The sequence below is a fragment of the Sturnira hondurensis genome, unplaced genomic scaffold (assembly GCF_014824575.4).
Source record: "Sturnira hondurensis isolate 20B ecotype Veracruz unplaced genomic scaffold, ASM1482457v3 Scaffold0004068, whole genome shotgun sequence".
NCBI lineage: Eukaryota > Metazoa > Chordata > Mammalia > Chiroptera > Phyllostomidae > Sturnira > Sturnira hondurensis.
In genome coordinates this window covers 2,852,998-2,872,991 of record NW_028076699.1, presented here as the reverse complement: position 1 = coordinate 2,872,991, position 19,994 = coordinate 2,852,998, and the positions used below count along the sequence as shown (strand labels likewise).

The window sequence follows — 19,994 nt, the reverse complement described above, 5'->3', positions numbered from 1 at the left end:
CTCTTCATGTTCCCGTTTATGTCACAACCCTGGGACAGGACTCGACAATTCAGCTCGGTCAGGGCCTCCCACTGTCACTTTTACATGATGACCTCAGCAGATCTTAAAGACCCATCTAATTCTGCCCCATCGTTTAGGAAAGAAAAGTTAGACCCAGAGAGTGTAAGTGATTTGTTTAAGGTCACTAGTGTCAGAGCTGGAAACGAGGTGACAGTGTCCCAAAGCTGGAGAAGTGAGGAAGTGGGTGAGCAGAAACCAGTCTGAAGAGTGGATACCTTTCCTATGGGCAGAGAAGAAGGGGAGCGCGTGCTTTGAAGGGAGAAGCCATGATCAAAGGCCTGAAGGCAGACACCTGCGGGGTGGGTCCAGGAAACAATGAGACCAATTCGGATGCAGGTGGATGTCATTCAGAATACCTGTGCACTCAAAATAAGGCTGGCAGGAACTTGGAGGAATGATGAGATGGTTATTCCCTATTAAAGCAATCATATTTTTGGAACATTTTTTACAGTCAGAACCTAGAGGGGTGGCCAAAAGTAGATTTGCAGTGGCAAATATGTGAAACACAAGAGTTTTATTCTTGTCATTAATTATTGTATTATTTTCCATGTGAACAACTGAAAGCCTGCTTTTGCCCACTGCCGCATTACTGTGCTTTGGGATGTCATGTTGAGGTTTAAGAGGCTTGTAGATTACTGACACATGGGTCAATATCTGATTTGCAGAATAGTCAAGTCTACGGTATAAAGGGATACTTTAAAATATGGTGTTTACTGGATTTAAACTTGAGTCTGCGTAAAATAAGAGTTTTGTTTCCTCTGGATTTCACCCATTTTCTAAGACAGTAACTTCTCTGAGTCCAGTTTTCCCATCTATAAAATGGGACCACATCCGAGTCAACATTAGGTACCAGGTACATTAAAGGTGCTCAGTGAATGTTTGTTGAAATGACACATTACTATAATTTATTCAGGAGCTTTTAATTATAAAGTCATTAATATTATTATTAATGCTAATAATTACCTATCACCATGGAACCAAACATAGTTGATGCTGGGCTACAATTATAGGAAGGAAGATCGTATATTACCACAACCCTTGGAACACTTAGAACTGCCTCCAAGGAATAAACTCTCCATCACTGGCAGTACTAAGTAGAGGCTGAGTGCTAAGTGGGAAAAGATGAGTTCCGGGGGCTGTGCCCCGATGGGCGGGAGAAGGGGAGGGCTGTTTGAACGGTCTGGAGGCCCGAGTTTTGAAATCAGATGCATAATTCTGAGGTTAATTCCTAATACCTAACCTCTTTGCACCTCAGTTCTACCCTCTGTAAAGCTGGGGTAATGCACCAACGCCACGAGGATTCTGCAGGGACTGAATAAAACACAGAAGCATCAGGAACCCATTACGTTCTCTGTGCTTTTAGTTCTCTTCTCTCCTGAATCAGACCTTTTGGTCTTTCCATCTCAGCCCACAGAATCGAGAAGCTCTGGCTTTGAAGGTAAGTTAAATCCCTTATTTTTTAATAGAAGCCAATATGGTTAGTACAAATTCAGTGTGTTGGCCAAGTACAAAACACTACAGGAAGGCAAAATTGAACTTAAACTACCTGGCTGCTCTTAAGTTACATATTCCCAATTCTCCCGGGTTAGTTAATACTTTATTATGGGCTAGTACAAACTCTAGTAAGCAAAGGTTTTTTCCATTTCATCACACTGACTTGCAGAAGGCAAGTATTAGATACCCAGCGTTTAGCTGTATAATTATACTTAATAATAATTAAGCTATTTATAGAAAGAGATACCATGCCAGTGGCTGCCTTAGGCTTGTAGTAGTACAGGCAACAAAAAGTTTATTTTTCTTTTTGCTTCTTGTCTGTATTTTCTAAAATAACTTTTCATTGACATTTTCTTCAATAAAATTTTTTGCACACCCATTATGTACAAGGAAATCATAATCTATTCAGATAAAACCATACAAAGGTGTGAAACCAACCAGAGTTTTATATGGGAATGGTCAACACAAAGTGCTTGGAAGTCCAAACCAGACTGAGTTCTGCCCCAAGGAAATCAGGAAAGGCTTCTCAGAGTGGGTGGAGCTTGACCTGAGTATTGAGCAGTGAGTAGCACACACTAAGGAAAAAGAATGACATGAGCAGCAAAGTGACTGGACTTGCCAAAGACTGGAGCTGTCTGGGACAAGGGCAAAGGGGGGAGTGGAGAGGCTGGAAACAAGGCAATGAATCGGGGGAGTGGGGAGTAGAAAGGGTTGGTAGAGCCACATTCTTAAGGGTCTCTCTCACATGCTCCTCCATCGACTTTGTAGTTAACGAGGGTGATAAAAGTCCTGTTCTACAGAGAAGGACCTACACCCACATGATCAGAATTGCAGTTTGAGAAATAACTCCTGTATACTCACTGCATAAAGGGTATAGAGAGGGGAGGCTGTCCCCCTAGGTCGGGTGCAGGTGGGAGGCGCCTGTACAGAAATGTTCTCAGCTCTCTATGTAATTGGAATGTGCATAAAACGGGACAGAACTAGATTAGAGAGCTCAGATTCAGAAGATAAAAGAAAATTATATTCATGTACAAATACAACTTTACGGTCGCAATGCTTCAAAGCCTTTTCCTGTATGGATACCCATCCCTTTGGTCTCAACAGCTCTGTGTGGCAGGCAGACAGTGGGCCATCACCCTCTTGTACCTGAGGTGCCGGTGACTGGCCAACGGGCACCCAACTAACAGAGCCAAGCTGGAAACAGAGCCCAGCCCAGCATTCAGCTAGACTTTTATTTTTTTTTAATTTCATTTAATTATCAGCTGAAGACTTCTGGCCAAGTTTTCTCCGCCCGCAGCTGGTGGGTCTATCTCCTCATCCTCTCACCTGCCCCCGGAGGGCAGGATCTTCCCCTTGTACTGCTTGTATCTCCCTCAGTGCTCTGCATTTATCTCAACAAACACTCAGGGATAAATTAGACAAACAACAGGAATGTTCTCATCTGTACTTCTCTGACAACAGAGAACGGTCAAGAGCCAAGGGTAGAGTTTCCCATCGGCCTTGTATTTCCCATCCATCACCAGTCCTCGGCGGAGGAAGAGCCCTTGCTATGACTCCTATGATCTGCGGTGTCTCTCGCCAGCTGCCTTGCTGCTCTGCATTCTAAGTGTGAAGGGCCTGTATAAAACGGGCTTTCTCGAAGTCCTATTTTTTTTCCATCGGTCTGTGTTTGTCAAAGCTTCATGCCAACTCTGTCAGAAAAAGAAATGCCACAAAACTTCTTTTAGGAAAGAGGGAAAAAAGACCTACTTTATACACTTGCTCTCATGCTAATCACACCACCACCATTCAAATCCCCACTGAATAGCAGCCCCACAATAGCCTGGGAAATACACAGAGCCTTTAACCAAAGGGTAGGCTACATCATGCAAAATGTCGCATTTCCTTGGCTTTTTAAGACCTTTGGAGGAGGCTGATAAGAAGAATTAATAAAATATGCAGTTCTATCCCCGTGCATAAAAGTCATTCCATTTCTGTATGAAATTGGCAAAGTATTCCCAACCATGGCTCTGCCCTTTTAAGACTCTACAGAACTGGTGCTGAGATTATCTTTGACATATTTTCAGTAAAAGTGGATGAGTGGTCCTAGCAGCCAGCTCAAAGCAGATTCTAGCAAAGCACTTCCCCTGGAATCTCAGTAAACCACCTTTGCTGGTGATTAACTAGTTCAATTATTAATAATGTGTCACCACCCACCTCCCCAGAAGAGTTGAGATGGGCACTGTGGACCAGGTTATGAAAGTCTGAAATGAACTCCAACCCCCTCCTTCTTAGAGTTGTTGTGAAATTCAAGTAAGTTGCCAATGCATGTAAAGCCCCTTTCACTACCACCTGCCAGAGAAGCATTCTGTCAAGGTCATGCCCCTCGGCCTTCCAGCCTAGAGGTTTTGAGTCTAATCTCTATCCTCTAAGAATTTACAATCAAACAGGCAACACTAAAATGAGCAAATTACTTTCAACTCCAAGTCACGGTCGAACACTTAACAAGACCTGATAATTTCATTTAAAAACTTTCTAGTTTGCTTGCTGTGCTCGTATGCATATTATTGAAAATTGTATTCAATGCCAATTCCAATGCTAGCTTCCGTTGCTGGAAGAAAGTGCATAGGTGCTGGTTGGGTCTTATCCCAGCTGGTCAAGCATTTTCCAGTCGCAGGATCCCAGCAGGCCCCCCAACCTCTCCAAAGGGCAACTGCCTCACCTTGAAAATCAATCAGAGCAGTATCTCCCCTCAGGACTGTGCAGTTTTATGAGATACATGACTATGCCTAACTATAAAGGTTCAAAAATGTTCCTTTTCCAGTTGACATTCAGAAATAATAATATTCTGGGAGAGGTAGTTTTGGTGTTTTGTTTAGTTGCTTTTTCAGTGCTGGAGAACAGGAGATCCAAAAGAGAAAAATCAATCGAGGTAACAAAGGGTATTTACATTCAAATTTTAGATGCATCCATTATCATTTGGTAGGACTATTCAGTGAGATTATTAATTAATAATAAACATCTGAATTTCTCAGCTGAGGCCAGAACAACTATAAATGACCCATTTAAGACAAAATTATAATTATAGATTTTTCAACCCCATCAATGGCTTTAGGAAAAGATGGTTCATTTTCCCCTGTATGATGAATGTTTTGACCCAAGAACTACATTCTAATGTCCCAGGCAGCTCCTAGGACTTCTGCATGTACAATGGCTGAGGTCCAGACCTTGCAAAGCAGTGGTTTACAGGGGTGAGTGCAGCCCATCATCCCTCCTGCCAGGTCATTGGAGCCCCACTTTCCAAACAGACTGAAATGAGAAACCTACTAAACTGAAGACTCAAGTAAATCGGTAACCCCTTGGAAATATGTTTAAAAATCTCAGCCTGCCAGAAGTTCCTCCCTGTGATTCACAGTATGTGCAGATGCACCCAGAGAAGACACTATCCCTTTACTTCATCAAAATATTGGTTAGGACCAAGATGACAAGCAAGACACATGCAATGATGAGAAACAGTGTATTAGGCCATTCATCCCTAGAAACTTACATAGGCTGAACTGACCGAAACAACTATACAGGCAAGTGTCTAATGAAATGACTGTGCAGCTGAGCAACATTTCTGCCACTTCCTGTCAGTGGTTGCTAACTCTACAACAATGTGGGTCATTTGTGGGGAAGAGGCTACTGGTGGAAGGCCTATTTACTGCATTTAATGAAGGTGCAGCATCCGCAGCCGCTAACCAGAGAAGCTCAGAATTTCTCAATGTGACCCAGAGGTTACACCAAACCACAATGACAGCAGATCAGGACTATGGCAACCCATTACTGCTGCCTGGTAGGAGGCACAAAGGCCTAGTTCAAATATCTGAACTAGGGGTCCCCCCTTTAGGGGACCTTCCCAGCATCCGGTGGTCCTTCTCTCTTTTACATACATATTGCTGCTTGTCCTCTCTAGGATGTCCCACCTTTTCTCCACTAAAGACCCCTCCCAGTTCTTTCTTGAGCCTCTGTTATGTGCGGAAGGCATCTTTATCTAGGAAATAAACTGTTTAAAAGAATTTCTCCACTTTTATTAATCAAAGTGTACAAAGTGCCAGTCCCATCTCCTCGTTCATGAAAATGAGCGGCAAGCCTAGACAGAGCTGACAGGTGCCGTTCCCAATCCAAACAACCAGGAAAATGCAGATGCTCCGAGTAGTCTAGGCAGAGGCTCGCCTTTGAGTCACCCTGAGCAAGTTAATCACCGGGAAGCCTACAGTGCACATTAGGTATTTCTTAAGTGCTGAAAGGACCATGAGGCTGCACGGCTGCCCTGCTGGATCTCTACAGGTCCAGAGAACCCAGGCTGAGAGCCACAGGACTCGCTCATTCTGGACAATGCATCGTATTGCCGATGTGAAAGCCAGCCGGGGCTGGGAAAAATCAGGGTTTCAGAAAACATAAGCAATAGAGGCTCGTGGTGAAGATTGGCCTCAAGACAGGCTGGCCCCGGCTCTCCGACTCGCTCGCTGCACAGCCTTCGGTAGACATTTTTCACCTCTCTGCACCTGAGTTCTGCAAAACTGAAGACAGCAGTAACAAGGAGGATGAAAGGAGGGAATGAACGCACAGTGCTTAAGCCAGCGGGAAGCACAAAGCCAGCACCGGATAAATGTGAGCCACTGTCCTTAGCCAGGCAGGCCCGAGTCCACACACCAGCCCCAACACTGCGTTAGCCACGAGAACCTGGGCAAACCGTTCACCTCACCGAGTTGCCAAACCAGGTTACTGACATCGTCCTTCTGCTGTTGTTGAAAAGACCGAGTGAGGTATCATCCAAACCAAAGCCCCCAATAATAAAGCCCCCTTTTCCTCACCTCTTGTAATACATGCGGCTTAATTTTCCACGCGCTGGTAAGTGCCATTCACAACTTGACGCTCCACCTAATTCCTAAAGGTTTGTACTTACTTGCGCCTTATATTCTTTCACACTTCCAAGCATCCAACACACGAGTCTAAAAGACGCATGGCAATCTAATTCCTGAGGTGGTAACTACGTATACAGGGGGGAAGTGCGAATAATCCTCTTTATCAGGAAGTGCAGTTCTAGTTCATGGTCCTAAAAATCTTGTTATGCAGGTCCTAGTAATAAATAGGTTTTAATATTAATATTGAGACTTTCAACTGTCTTCAAGGAACTCTGAAGATTCAAGGCTTCTGTCCTCCGCGGAGGCAGGAATCCGCTTGCCACACCCTGGTTGGAGGAAGTGTGTTACTCGGCGGCCACACGGGGCTGGCGGACAACCCAGCACCTATTTCTAATCAGCATTATTGTTCTCTGCTCACTTGTCTTAAATCCAGTGACATTACTAGATTAAAAATGGTTTATTGGTGAAAAAATGCCCCTAAGAACAAAGAGACATTATAGTGGTTTCATGAATATGCTCATTCCAAAAGTCCTTGGTAAAACTTTTGCGTTTGCTAATCCTATAATAAGGATTTTTAAGTTTTCTAGAAACACTGCATTTGAAGTGGAGGGAGCGGCATCCTCACAGCTCAGAAGTCCCCAACCAGAGAATCAGGAACTACCTGCTACCTGTTTCTTGCCCATCCTCCTTCCCTCTCTCCCCTGATGCCTTAGGTTCTACCCTCTTCCCAGTTGGTCTCCCCTCTCCACCTCCAAGTTTCTTTCCCTCAAACCCAGTGATCAAGGTGAATCAGCTTAGAATGATCTCCTTAGTTTTTTTCACAATATGTCAGTCTAAGTGTTGTCAGTAAAACTTCTGTACTTTGTTCTTCATATTTTAACCTTATGTTATTTCTAACCTGGGACAGCCACCCTGGAAAACTGTTTGGCAGTCGCTCAGAACGTTTAACATCAAGTTAACCCCGTGACCTAGCAGTTCCACCCCCTGCTCTAGACTGCGTTTAGTTTCTATACAAAATGTTCCATAATGAAAGGAAAACGAAAACAAAAATAAAACTTTATTTGCTCCGCTGGTCCTCCCAAATAAAGTTCAAGTTCTGTAGCTGCCTGCCATGTGCAGCCTGCTTTTATTTTTATAATCTGGCTCCAACCTACTTCTCCAGCCTCATCTCCTCGAGCGTCTTTGCCCCACTCAATGCAAATACACCCTGCCTGGACTCCAACTCCTCACCCTTCCCCAGCATCTTAGCACCTACTGTGACCTTAGCCACAATACCCTCTACCCCTGCGTGGCTAAAGGTATTTCCAGGCCCATGCCCTTAAGCAAACTCCATCACTGCCACCAAACTTGTCTCTTCCTCACCACGACAAAGTCAGCATCACTGTGTGTGTGTGTGCGCACACAGCCTGGGAATCCTTAAAAGGCAAGAAACCCCCTAGATCTAGTAGGTGCTCAAGAAACACAGGCAAAAGATGTGTACTCGAAAAGACAGATACAAACACAGACTTCACTAAGCAGGCTCTCTAGAAATTACATGACTGATACCACAGACTAGTTTGGGGCCTGATATAAGGAAACCATCAATGAGAACAGCTTCCTTCGTGTCAATATAATCACATGTGTTACATGTTTTAGAGACGCATAAACAGGAACCAAAGCACACTGCTCATTATGACAAGGCACTTACACTGATTTGCATTTCTCTACGCAACTCTTGGGCATATAATTTAGTTCGTTTACGACAAACCTCAAAAACACACTTACCACCAATACTCTGATTGCAACGTAGACTTTCAAAGCACACAGAAATCAACTCTCTTTCAAAAGTTTCCAGCTGGGTCTTATGCGTGTTATTTTGTTTGGTTTGTTTTAAATTTGGGAATTTTAAGGCAGATTATAATTTATCATTTAATCGGGATCTAAAGGAAGAATAGTTTCACAGGGATGTTCAAGAACCTGACCTAGACTTCATTTGAATGTCCGCCAATTAATGCAGGACCTTGACAAACTTATTTAATCTGAGACTCAGTTTCCTCCTCAGTCAAATCAGAATAACCTCTACTTTAAGAGATAGTGGAGAAGTTTTTAAAAAGCAAAACTTGGAAAATATGGGTTCTCTTTCTTCTCTCCTTTGAATACATCATTTTAAAAAAATGGTGCCTGTTTAAGCTCCAATCAGTCAGCAGCTGTCTTTGGTAATAAGCGCTTTCTAGAACACGCACCTGTTTGAAGAAAAGTAATATATCAAAAATGGTCTAGTCCTTCAAATTGGTCCCATGTATCTCTGGCCTCACTCAATTACCACCAGCTGATCTGGATTGAAAGTTAAACCTGTTTGTCTTGTTCCTCTTTTAATAGAGGCAGGCCAGAGAAAGAAGAGCCTACAGCGCTCCCGAACTCTGCCTCACAGACGGCATCAAATTTCACACTGACAAGTAAACACCAGAAAGGCAAAATGGTCGAAAGCCAAGACCTTGGTTCTAGGCCCTTCTCCTTCACTATAACTGAACAATTCATTAGTAGCCAGTCCAGGCCTCAGGCTCACCGCGCAGGAATCCAGGGCACGGGGCAGGGCTCCATGGACATTGTGATGAGAGTGGCCACCACCAGTTGAGTGGGGTGTGCATGCGCCATGCTCTGTGCTAGGCATGGCCTCACAACGTCACATGCACCTATTATCCCATCTTACAAACGAGATGGCTGAGGCCTCAGAGACCCCCAGTAACTTGCCTAAGCTTACACAGCGAACAGTAGTAAGTAACCTCCCATCTGTCTGACTCTAAAGCCTGTGCTTTGCCCCTCAGACCTCCCAGCCTTCCCCTGTTCAAAGGGGCCTGCTTCTGTGACCGAGATAAAAAATGACCTTGGCACCGTTGATAATGCTATCTCTAAGGTACTTTCAAGTTCCATGAATCTGGACAATGAAGAATTGTTCTGGTGGTATTTTATTATGCCCACAGAGAGACTCATTCAGCACACTCTAAGCTACGTCGCAATTATTTATGTAAAACTCTCTCGTCCACTATTCAAACTGATCCTTGAGTTAAGACTCCCATTTGTGTCCTTTACTGAGCCTTACAGAACAGTCTGTACATATTCTGACTCAATACAATTTAAATAAATGAATGAAATGGAAAATGCAATTTCATTAATTGCATTGAAAAGTGGGCAGCAGGCTAAGCTGACCAGAGCTCTGATGACTACCTAGGAGCTGGGTGTCCTTGTGTGAATTACTTAACTTCTCTGGGCTGCAGTTGCCTCCTCATCTATAAAAGGGATCTAACATCTATATCACATGTTAGCATGAGTAATAAACACGATCACCAGAACAGTTACTCCTTTCTTCAACCAATAGCCAGAGTACCCTGGATAAACAAGCATTTTGATCCTTTTCAATCACAGCGATGGTATTTAGTTAGGTTTTTCCCTGGGCTGACAACAGACACAGGGAAGAGTTGATGCTAAAAGAGACCATTTGTCCAAACCTCCTCTCGCCCTCCTGCAGGGTATTTGTCTTTCTTTCAAGATGGCATGGCCATCTTCCCTTCAAAGGGGAGGACGCAGCCACCGAAGGCAGCTGAGGCTCCTGCACTGTAATTCCCGGACCAGGAAACCTGCCGCTGCTCTTCCTCAGCTAATGAGGAACACTTTCATTCCTTCTGCCTGGTTTTTGCTTACAATGCTCCTCACGGTGGTTTCTCTTCATGTATTTTAGGCAACACTGGTGTCAAAAAAATGAAAGAGGACTGCATAGACCCACTGGGACTAAGGGCACTGGGAAGGAAAGGAGATTAGCACTGTTACTATGAATAACACCACCAACATAATACCTAATAGTACAGTGCTTTTTACCTTTTCAAAGTGCTTTCCGATCCACGGTGTCATCTGAGTGTTATCACACAGGGGTGTCACCAGTTTGCTTGTTTCCTTTACAGATCAGAAAACTGAAGCCTGAAAAGGTTAAATAATTTTTGCCCAGGTCACCTCTATCTTAGCTTTATGTCAAGATTCAACCCCATCTGTACGTGAATCCAAATCTTGTATTATTTCTATGATACTTTGCCAAGCTAATTTTGATCTTTTAAAGGCTCTGTTGGGGAATCTAATTTATTCCATTCACTTTTTACTCACACACAAACTTCGGTATCTCAAAAGAAAATATTTATAGTGTTAACACCTCATTTATCCAAAGTGGCCAGTTGGCTGGCAACATCGACTACCTAGAACTCAGTTTGGAACTGGGAAATAAGAACAAATCCCAGCCTCTTGACAATTAGGAGACACCCCAAGTCCTTGCACTAAAAATCACAGCAGACCTCAGGGTGGCACCCAGAGGCTAACTTTTTCCTTTGGGAGAACTGTAACAAGTTGGATTGTCTTTACTGAGAAAGACAGGTACACAGGCCACAAATGAAAAACAAAAAAAAGTACAGACAACCTAACAACGTGGCAGGTGCCAGAGCATTCAGTACAGGGACCAAAAGCCCTCTCCACAGATCATCGCCCTTAAGACATCAGCAGCTAAACAGCACAGTAATTCTCAAATGGCCCTGATAGGAATCATCAGAAGCTTTGACAAAATACAAAAATCCCAGGCGCCGGCCCAAAGCCTACTGCATTGTCCTCTCCCAGGAAGGGGTCTGAGAATCTGTATTTCACACCAGGTGGGTCTCCTTATCAGGTGAATTTGTGTAATATTGACATAGTGGGCATCCCCAAAATAGATTATGACTACCCAAACAATGCGTACTGAATCCAACTGGCACACGGGGCAGAGTTTCTCCATAAATATAACTGCCTACACCCGGAAGAAGTCCTTCCTATGGTCTCATTAGCATCACACTGTGACCAAGGGGGCTTGCCAGCCTCAACAACAGCACGGGGTGGGGGGGAGACTCCAAAATGGACAGGAAATCCAAAGGGCTAATAGTGGAAAAGGCCACCCACTCCGGTTTTAGTAGTCTCCCCCAAAGGCAGCTACACCCCCATGGTATATCTACTAAGTATAGGAAAAAATTAGGGAAAAAGGGGCAAAGAAAAAAAACAGCCATTCTGGACCAGAGAAAATAGGGGGTTTCAGCTATCCTAGGAGAGTCAGCTGGGCCTACCGACTGAGTTCCTTTCTTCGTTTCAGTCCACGCAGGACGCTCAACTAGAGGGTTCACCAGTTGATTAAGGAAAGTCTGTTCCTATATTCTGTGGTTCACATAATAGATTAAGCTACCAAAACCTATTGACTTATTTTTAATAACTCAATAACCCGTACTTAGTGAATATAATAACAGAGCAACAGAAAGCAGGAAGGTCCCCTTATTTATTTGCTTGCTTGTGATGACCATAAATTTCAGCAGGCAGGTGAAAGGGCACATCCAGCCAGGGAGGAGAAGTTTAGCCTGTTCTTCAGGATACTGGGTTAACTCCAGTAAAAGTACTTACTATCTCTCCAGAATAAGTAGGGTAAGCAAACTGTCGGCACCAGTTCTTTGGTAAAACATGTCATGTTGTTATTAGAGAAGTAATTACTGAGTTTCTACATCACCATACCTACCAGCACAGGCCAATAAAATTGTGAGAGCTAGAAGGGCTCTGAGAGACTATCTAGTCCCTTCCTTTTATTGCAATGATAAAGAAACAAAGGCCCCCAAAAGTCAAGTGAATCTCCACCAAGTCACACAGCCAGGTAACGAGGGTACAAGACCAGAACTCATTTCAATAGGCCCCTCATCGTTGTGAGGACTCAGTGAGATTACGTACAATGAAGACTAAACAGGCGGTGAGCACGAGGAAGACAGTCAACATATATGAATGTCATTCCTCTTTTCTTGAAATTGGTCACTGAATGTTGCATGACAGCCTTAGACATTGGACATGACCTCGCCCAACCAGCCATTTATCAATGGGGGAAAAGAAAACTGAGATCCATTGAATGCTTACTTATCCACAACCTCACAACTAGATGGCGGCACTGGTTGGCCAGGGATCTGAAGCTTCCAAATCACCTGTTGTCTCTTCACTACACAACACTGCCTCCCTCTCATTATTAAAAGTGAATAGTTTAATAACAGATGATGCTTTTATGTATCCCATATATGGCACTGGTGCTAGAATTACATTTTAACCACTTAATTGCAAACTGAGAAATGTCCAGAAACATTTCAGAACAAATAAAGCATATAGCAAGGTGGCTGCCTGTCTGAACGTCTTTCCCCTTGCCTCATGACTCTCCACCCAGTGACTTTGCTTTCTGGTGGGACCTTCAGACGAACCTGACCACCACCTGATTCCTTAAACATCCCACCCTGGTATCCAGCTAACCTACCTTCGGGTATCAAAAGCCAAATGAACAGTCTTTCTGATCAAAAGAACTCTCTCTAAAAAGAATTAGATGGTCATCTAGGGCTCAAGAACTCTGCCAAAGTTTAGATCAACAATGAACGGAAATCACCGGTCCTCAATTTACTGGGCAAATGTGCCTTTCTCCAGCAAAGGGTTTGCGTTCTTCACTATAACATCAGTACTGAGTATGTATTTCACAACCTAATCTACCCATGAGACACAAGGTATGAAGACAACCACAAAACCTTCATCCAGGGCTCCAGATCATTCCTCTTTTGCATTTGTCCACGTCTTGAGAGTGACAAAATAAATTTCACACCCAATGTTTCTTCTGATCCTCACAGCAATATGGTTAGTGGCCCTTCTGATTATCGTTTTGCAAACGAGCTAACTGCACTCAGAAGACAAAGGGCCTTGAACAAGGATCACAGGACAAAAAGCTGGACCTGTCTAACTGCCAACCCAGCAAAGTGTACAGGTTGGAAGAAGGACCTCCACGCGTATCTAGGAAAGGGGATGGGGAAGAGGGAAGGCAAGGCACAGAAACAGACGCTCAACATGGATTTACCAAAACTGCATTGTGGAACAGCCATGTATTGCTTTGTGTTCCTTCTTTGGAACCACTGTTTCATGGGGTAAAAGGTGCCTCCAAATCTGGGAATTACTTAGTACTGGAACTAGCCCCCAGTCAAAACAAGGCCATACGACTGACCAGCAGAGTTTGAACAGCCTTTATCTACCTGCTTAGGCGCCAATGGGTAACTCGGAAGAAATGTGGAAAGGCAGGATTCTCTGCAAACTGGGTTTCAGGATTTTCTGATGAGAATCTGAGATTTAAGACTCTTGAGATAGGCACAGGAAGAGGCATGGACTCCAGTCAAGCTCCCTGAGAATTCAACACCAACCCAAACCGACTTCAGTATGTCCTTCCTTTTGCTGATACTTGGTCTCCTCATCTATAAAATGGAAATAACCTCTTCATGAGGGTTTCAGTGACGAGCACTTGAAAAATAACTCAACTTATTTTTCAAGTGACTCACTCACTTAAAAAATAAGCTAATGGTAGTAAATGCACCCCCCTTCTTGCCTGAGGATATTCTCTGCTGCTCTCGTGGAACCTCACACACCAGAACCAAGGCGCAGAAAACAGGAGGTGTATAGACCACTTAATTGAAGGCACAACGAACTCCATTTCAGAATAGCTACCATGCCAAGACTCATTACTGTATTTATAAAAACAACTAGTCAGCAAAAGTAAAGATAGTTTGCTGTTCACTGGGAGGTAAAGTCCCATTGGCGTTCTCTGACACCAGACTCTTGGCCTTCAAGCTAGTGGACTTTTTTTTTTTCACCATGAATTTGACATTCCATAAAGGTACGTGGAACAAGTTAAACTGCTTGCATAGTTCCAGTTGCACAGCACATGGGCTTTTATTTTTTCCAGATACAAGAAGATGAAGCTTGGTGTATATTCCTATGAGAGAATAAACAGAAAACTATTTCTCTCTTTTTAATATATTAGTGCCCTGTAATCCAGACCATATGATCAATAAACTATTAAAAATTAAACCATACTGACAGTCTTAGGCAAAAAGCGAAGCAAGTAGAAACAATTTTTTTCAGGACTTTGGTGTGTGGAATATTAAAATCACATGTTGTGTTATTAATTTTCTTTTGGAAGCCAAAGAGAGTTCTCTTGCATAAATATCTCAAGCAAATATTTGCCTTACAGGTTTCCCCACTAAAGTGGTTAGAGGTATTAAATCAGTGGTATTGTAATTAGACCTACTCATAGGGGAGGCATCTATAAGACACTTCAAAAATGACTTAGTTGTCATGGCTCGAATGGCAAGGCACGTACATTAAATGGATAGCGATGTGTGTCTTGTAATAAAATACAAGGTTCTGTTATCATTACTTTTTAGAGGTAAACAAAATCACCTACTCAAACAGGCCATCAGTAAGTAAACATACCAACTAGGTTTAGAATATTAGCTCTGGATGATGGGGCTGGGGGTCGGGGAGAGTTGGGGCAGGTGAAACATACACCTTTCTTACACTTCCCATGCCCAGCAGGGCAGCTTGGGGTTTGTGTCCCTGTCTACATTGCTAATACATGTGTGTCTTTTTGCAAATTCCTTCACAGTCTTTCTCTTTCAATAATAATACACCATCTCCTGGGACTGGAGGAGAGTAATAAGGCCATAAAGGCTGTCAAGTAAGTATGCCAGCTGGGCTTTCCTAATCAGAAAGTAGGTTAGTAGGAGGCACACCGCACCGGCTGGCAAGAAAGCGCTCGCTCATCCCACCACCAACCCAACATACCAGTAGACACTGGGAGCTCCAGGCAAGTTTACAGTGAACAGATTCAATATGTTTAGCATTTCCTGATTCTCCCCAGAACCAGAGAAGGTCTTTTAAAAATTCAATAGTTTGGCAAAGAAAGTACTAATCTTCCCACTGTGCATGATAATAAGCCAGCCACTTTCAGGAAGGTGGGCCCCCCAGTGACAATTTCTTACATAGCATCTTAAGGTTGAATTTCCGCGAAGAGGCGGGGATGGGATTTTTCAGTCACCTTTCCTCCTTTGCACACAGCTCAATTTTTAAATCCTTTAGAGTCCCATCTTTCTTTGACTCTCAAAATTTACTATGCGTCGCAAGCCAAAGGACCCTGCTACAGAAAGTCATAAACAGAGGGAGCATTAAGTCCAGCCCAAGAGATCTCTAGTTTGCACAATCTGCCTGGACAAATCCATTTCAAAGGGGAGGGTAAGTCTCAGTGCAGGAGTTCTATTTTAAGGGGACTGAATAGGGAACACAGATGTTTCTCAGTTAGCAGAGTTGGCAGAGCAGCTCCTGGACCAAATCCGAGTTCTTAATGCAGAAAGGGGCCCCGTAGAGCATCTAGTTCAGCCCACTCACCCAACTGATGAGGAAACTGAGGCCAATAAGGCAGTTAGGTGGCACACCCAAGAAGTGGCAGAGGGGCAGGGTTCTGATGACAAGTCCTGTGCTCTTTCCACTACACCATGATTCACTTCAAAAAAAAAAAAAAACTACGCTGACTTCAACCTTGGAACTTCTGCAGGTCCGTGTCAATAGCTTTTCCCTCCCTGCACCGAGTTCATAAATCCTTACTCTCCCACTCCAACTCCTTTCACTCCCACAGCCCTTCCAACTAGTTTGATAAACAGCAGTGGACTATCGTCTCCGCTTTCTGAGGTGCATTAATTGTGGTCCTAAAACTTGATCGTGGCTTGTTTTCCCAGTGCCTCAGTTTCCCCATCCGTGAAATGGGGCTCTTCACCCGAACAGCACTGAGTCAAAGAGAGAGCTAGTTAAAATTACCCCCTGGCACACAGTAGGCGCTTAAGAAGTAGTCACTACAGAATGGGTACCACGCATCAGTCCCCCAGAGAGCACCTTCTAAACCCCGGGGGTAGGGGGCGTTGAGGCGAGGAGCAAGTGGAAGGCCAGCTTTCAGATCTGGCCCGGCCAGGGCAGCAACGGCGGAAGGGGTTGGATGTTTACATACAGTCAGGGGAAGGCAGCTCGGCTCCAGGCAGGAGCCCGGCGCTCCAGCAGATCCATTTTACTTAGATGGAGGGCCACAAGCTATCCGCTGGCTCTAGATCGTGGTTCAGCCAACTTCCCCTAACTAAAAGGATGAACCCACACTTCCCGTGGGATTCCACCTGGGCTTCCAAGTGGTGAGGGCTTTTAAGGAGTGGGTTTACAGTTGCCCGCGAAAGCCTAAGCACGCCCAAACATTCAAGTGCAGGCCGGGAAGTCGATGGGATCGGGGAGGGCGCGGGCCAGGGGGCCAAAAGGAGAGCGAAGTCTCCCCAAGAAGGCTGCGGGGGCCTCCAGGGGCTGACACCGCGGCAGCGCCCGGAGACGCGGCCGGCTGGCGGCCCCGCGCCAGCGAGGAAGTGCGGAGCCCAGCACGCAGGCACCCAGCCGGCCTGGGACCCGCGCCGAGAGCCGAGGGGCCGAGGGGCCAAGGGACAGCGGGGCTGGGCTCACCCATAAAGAGGCAAAAGAGGTCGAGGCAGATGAGCAGCGCCCGCTTGCTGCCGCCCTTCCTCGGGCTGTTGTTGAGCGAAGGGCTGCCGCCGTTCTTGCTCTCCGGGACGATCGGCTTGTCGTACTTGTAGTTTTGCATGGCGCTGGCTGCGGCGCGAGCCTCCCGCCCCGCGAAGACGCCCCGCAACAGGAGCCACACACCCAGACGCTGGGGTCGCTTCCTGGCCGAGGCTGCTCGGGAGAGTTGGCGGGTCGGCCCGGGTTTGGGGCTCGGAAGCGAGAGTGCGGCTTCGCTGCCTGCTCTCAACGCAGATGGTGGTGTTTGCTGCTCCCCTTGAGTGCCTCCGTTTTCTCTCCTCTCTCAACCCCAAATCGTTCGAAAGTCCAAAGGGAAGAAAGCCAAATCCCGAGCAGAAACTTTTGCAGAGCTGCGCTGCCCGAGAGGCGCTGGGCTGGCGCGAGTCCGTGAGCTCGAGCGAGCCAGTGGGCAGCGCGGGCGCTCCACCACCTTCCTCCGCAGCTAGGTGACTTAATGAATGAGAGCTGCGCGCAGCCCAGCCGCTCCGAGCGCCGGCCCCAACTCCAACTTTTCCTCCTCCTGTTGCTGTGCTGCCGCCGCCGCGGCTGCTGCTGTGATCGCCTTGGGTTTGTTTTCTGCACTTTTATTTCACGAGGTCCTTTAAAAAGAGAGAGAGGGAACAAGAGGGCCCTCCTCACTTGGCTCTGAAGGGATTCAGAAAGCACGGCCCCTTCCTTAAGCTGCCTAAGACGTAGCATAATTAAGGCCACATTTTCCCCCACCCCCTTTTAAAAAAATCTAAAAGAAAAAGTTACTCTCAAGCCAGAGAATCAGGGAGCCCCTAGCGTTCAGAAACATCAGATTGTCACAAAAGGAAAAAAATATATAAATTTGAAAAAAAAATGTCTTGCTGGCCTCGGGCCAGCAAGTTAAGGCTGTGCAGCTAAAATGCATTTCTCCTCACAAATTTGAGGTTTTCAAGTCTGTTTTCCCCGTCTTTTAGTTTGAATCGCATTATCCCGAAAATGCTCAAGGAAAACTGTCTTTGGTTTTTTTAAGATCTTAATACCCAGCACCTATATTGTGCTATATTCTGAGGACAGTAACATGAAAAAAAAAAAAAAAGACTGCAGGACTCTGGAGCTAGATTCCGTGGATTTGATTCCTGGCCGTGGCTCTTTGCCACAGTTTCCCCACCTGTAAACTGGAGATGATACTTTCTCCCAAATAGAGTAATTATGGAAATTCAATCAGTTAATCCATATAAGCACCTAGAAAAGTGCCAGGTACATAGGAAGTGCTCTGTGTGGGTTTCCTGAGATGTACCCCTGTTTCCGAAGTGAAGGAGTCTCAAGCCCTCGCAGCCCTGTGCTAGTTCAGCCTGCCTCAGCCTGCCTGGGCCCCTGTGGAGGGGTGGAGGGGAAGCCCAGGGGCAGGAGGACTCCCAGAGGCATCCACTTCAGCGTGACTTGTCGGGTAATCTAATGTTTTGGCTTAGAATGTCACATTATTTTCAAATTATTTTATGGGACTTAGTCACTTAATATTTCTTCCAGGTAAACATTCTCAGGGCAAGGGCTTTCCCTCATATTTTCTAGGGCCTAGCAGGGAGCTAACCACACAGTGAACGATGAGTGAGCCTTTCTTCCAGATGTCACTTTTTAGGGATCCGGTGGCTTTTTAATACATTCACACCGACTTGTTATGGGGTTCATAACCCTGTATCCCGTCACCATCAGCCCTTTCTCAGTCTTTTCACACTCCCCCTTGCCCTCCTACTCCCTCCTCCTGCAGTGCACATCCATCCCTTCTGGTTTCCAGAATGCTTCTCTCCCGTTAGGGTCCTCTGGAGTGTCACCTTCTCTCTGCGCCCTTTCTTGACCTCTGGACAGAATTAACTTCACCTTCCACACTATGTTTATAACACTCTGGTAGCCCATATCACAGTATGATTAGGTGTTATAGTTGGTAAAGACTAGTCTACTCTATGAAGTATCAGCTTCACAGCATCTGCCCAGTACCTGGCACAGGGCTGAGCGGCTGCTGAATTAAGCTCAAGTCCAGGCAGTAAGTGGAAACGAGAGTTAATGAATCCCCAAGACAGTGCTGAAGTTGGGACACAGCTCAGAAGAAGAAAAAATAGCCACAGATAAAAGCCAGGGTGACTAACAGAACAGATTCCTTAGGTTTTCATGAAAAATACCTTCTCTTGAAATGTTCACATGGCAGAAACAATGCAAGGCCGATTTCATCTTTATTGACATTTTAAAAGGAATTCAGGAATTCCAGTGTCCCTCCCTTGGCCGTCCAACCCTCTTCACAATTACGATCATCCTCAGGTTCCACGTCAAACCTATCTTTGGAATTTCAACCGAAAAATGCTAGTCATCCTGAAACTACGCCCTACTCTGACCTTTTCCTTCTTGGAGTTCAAAGAGTCCTCGGGCATCTGTGCCACTCAGAAGGCCACTTATATTCCACCGTTTACTACTCTGGCCTGCTGTCTGAATTTAGTTACCTTGCTTCCTTTTATCTTTGAAATGACGTTTATTGATTTAAGAATAAACATTTTTGAAAGCTAGACTTTTACCGTAGTTCAATGGTATTATAACTCAGCAATCATTGTTGGTCTCTTTAAAAGTACAGGGTAAGATTATCATTTTAGCCGGCACTGGATCGAACACTAGGAACCCATTTTGCTTTTAAGGTTCTCCGGACTAAACTCAACTAATTATTAAGAAGGATAAAGATCAGTTATTCCAGGGGTGAATGAAAAGGAAAAATCAATGAATGTTTAAATGAGAGTTTTACATTTCCATTTACAAGGGTCTGTGGGCTGTATTTTTTCATAACAAAAAGATCATAGTGCTAATTGATTCACGTAGTTGTACGTGAGCGTGTTTTGATAACTCTTCAAGAGAACAGGACACTACAGAGACTCATAAAAAGTGACTTGAACATGTCATAAATATGGTGTCAATATCATTCCTTAGATAATAGGAAACAAAACAGCCTACCAGATACATACATGCGAACAAACATTTGCTTTAAACACTAAAATTGAACAATCTAATTAGCAAGTAAAATGCCACAGAACTGACTTGATAGTTTAGAATGGTGTCAAGCAATTAAGTAATTAGAATTCCTAGTAAATATAGCTTACCAAAATT

At 44.7% G+C, this 19,994-nt stretch overlaps 1 protein-coding gene across 1 annotated transcript in view; it reads right to left on the bottom strand.

Moving 5' to 3' along the window:
• The window catches only part of PLPP3 (phospholipid phosphatase 3), a 79,017-nt gene extending 61,477 nt beyond the window's left edge, over nucleotides 1-17,540 (bottom strand). The window contains exon 1 of the mRNA XM_037043172.1: nucleotides 16,806-17,540. Coding sequence (XP_036899067.1) covers nucleotides 16,806-16,944 — 139 coding nt within the window. The 5' untranslated portion in view covers nucleotides 16,945-17,540. The remainder of the gene's footprint in view (nucleotides 1-16,805) is intronic.
• Between the last annotated feature and the right edge of the window lie 2,454 nt (nucleotides 17,541-19,994).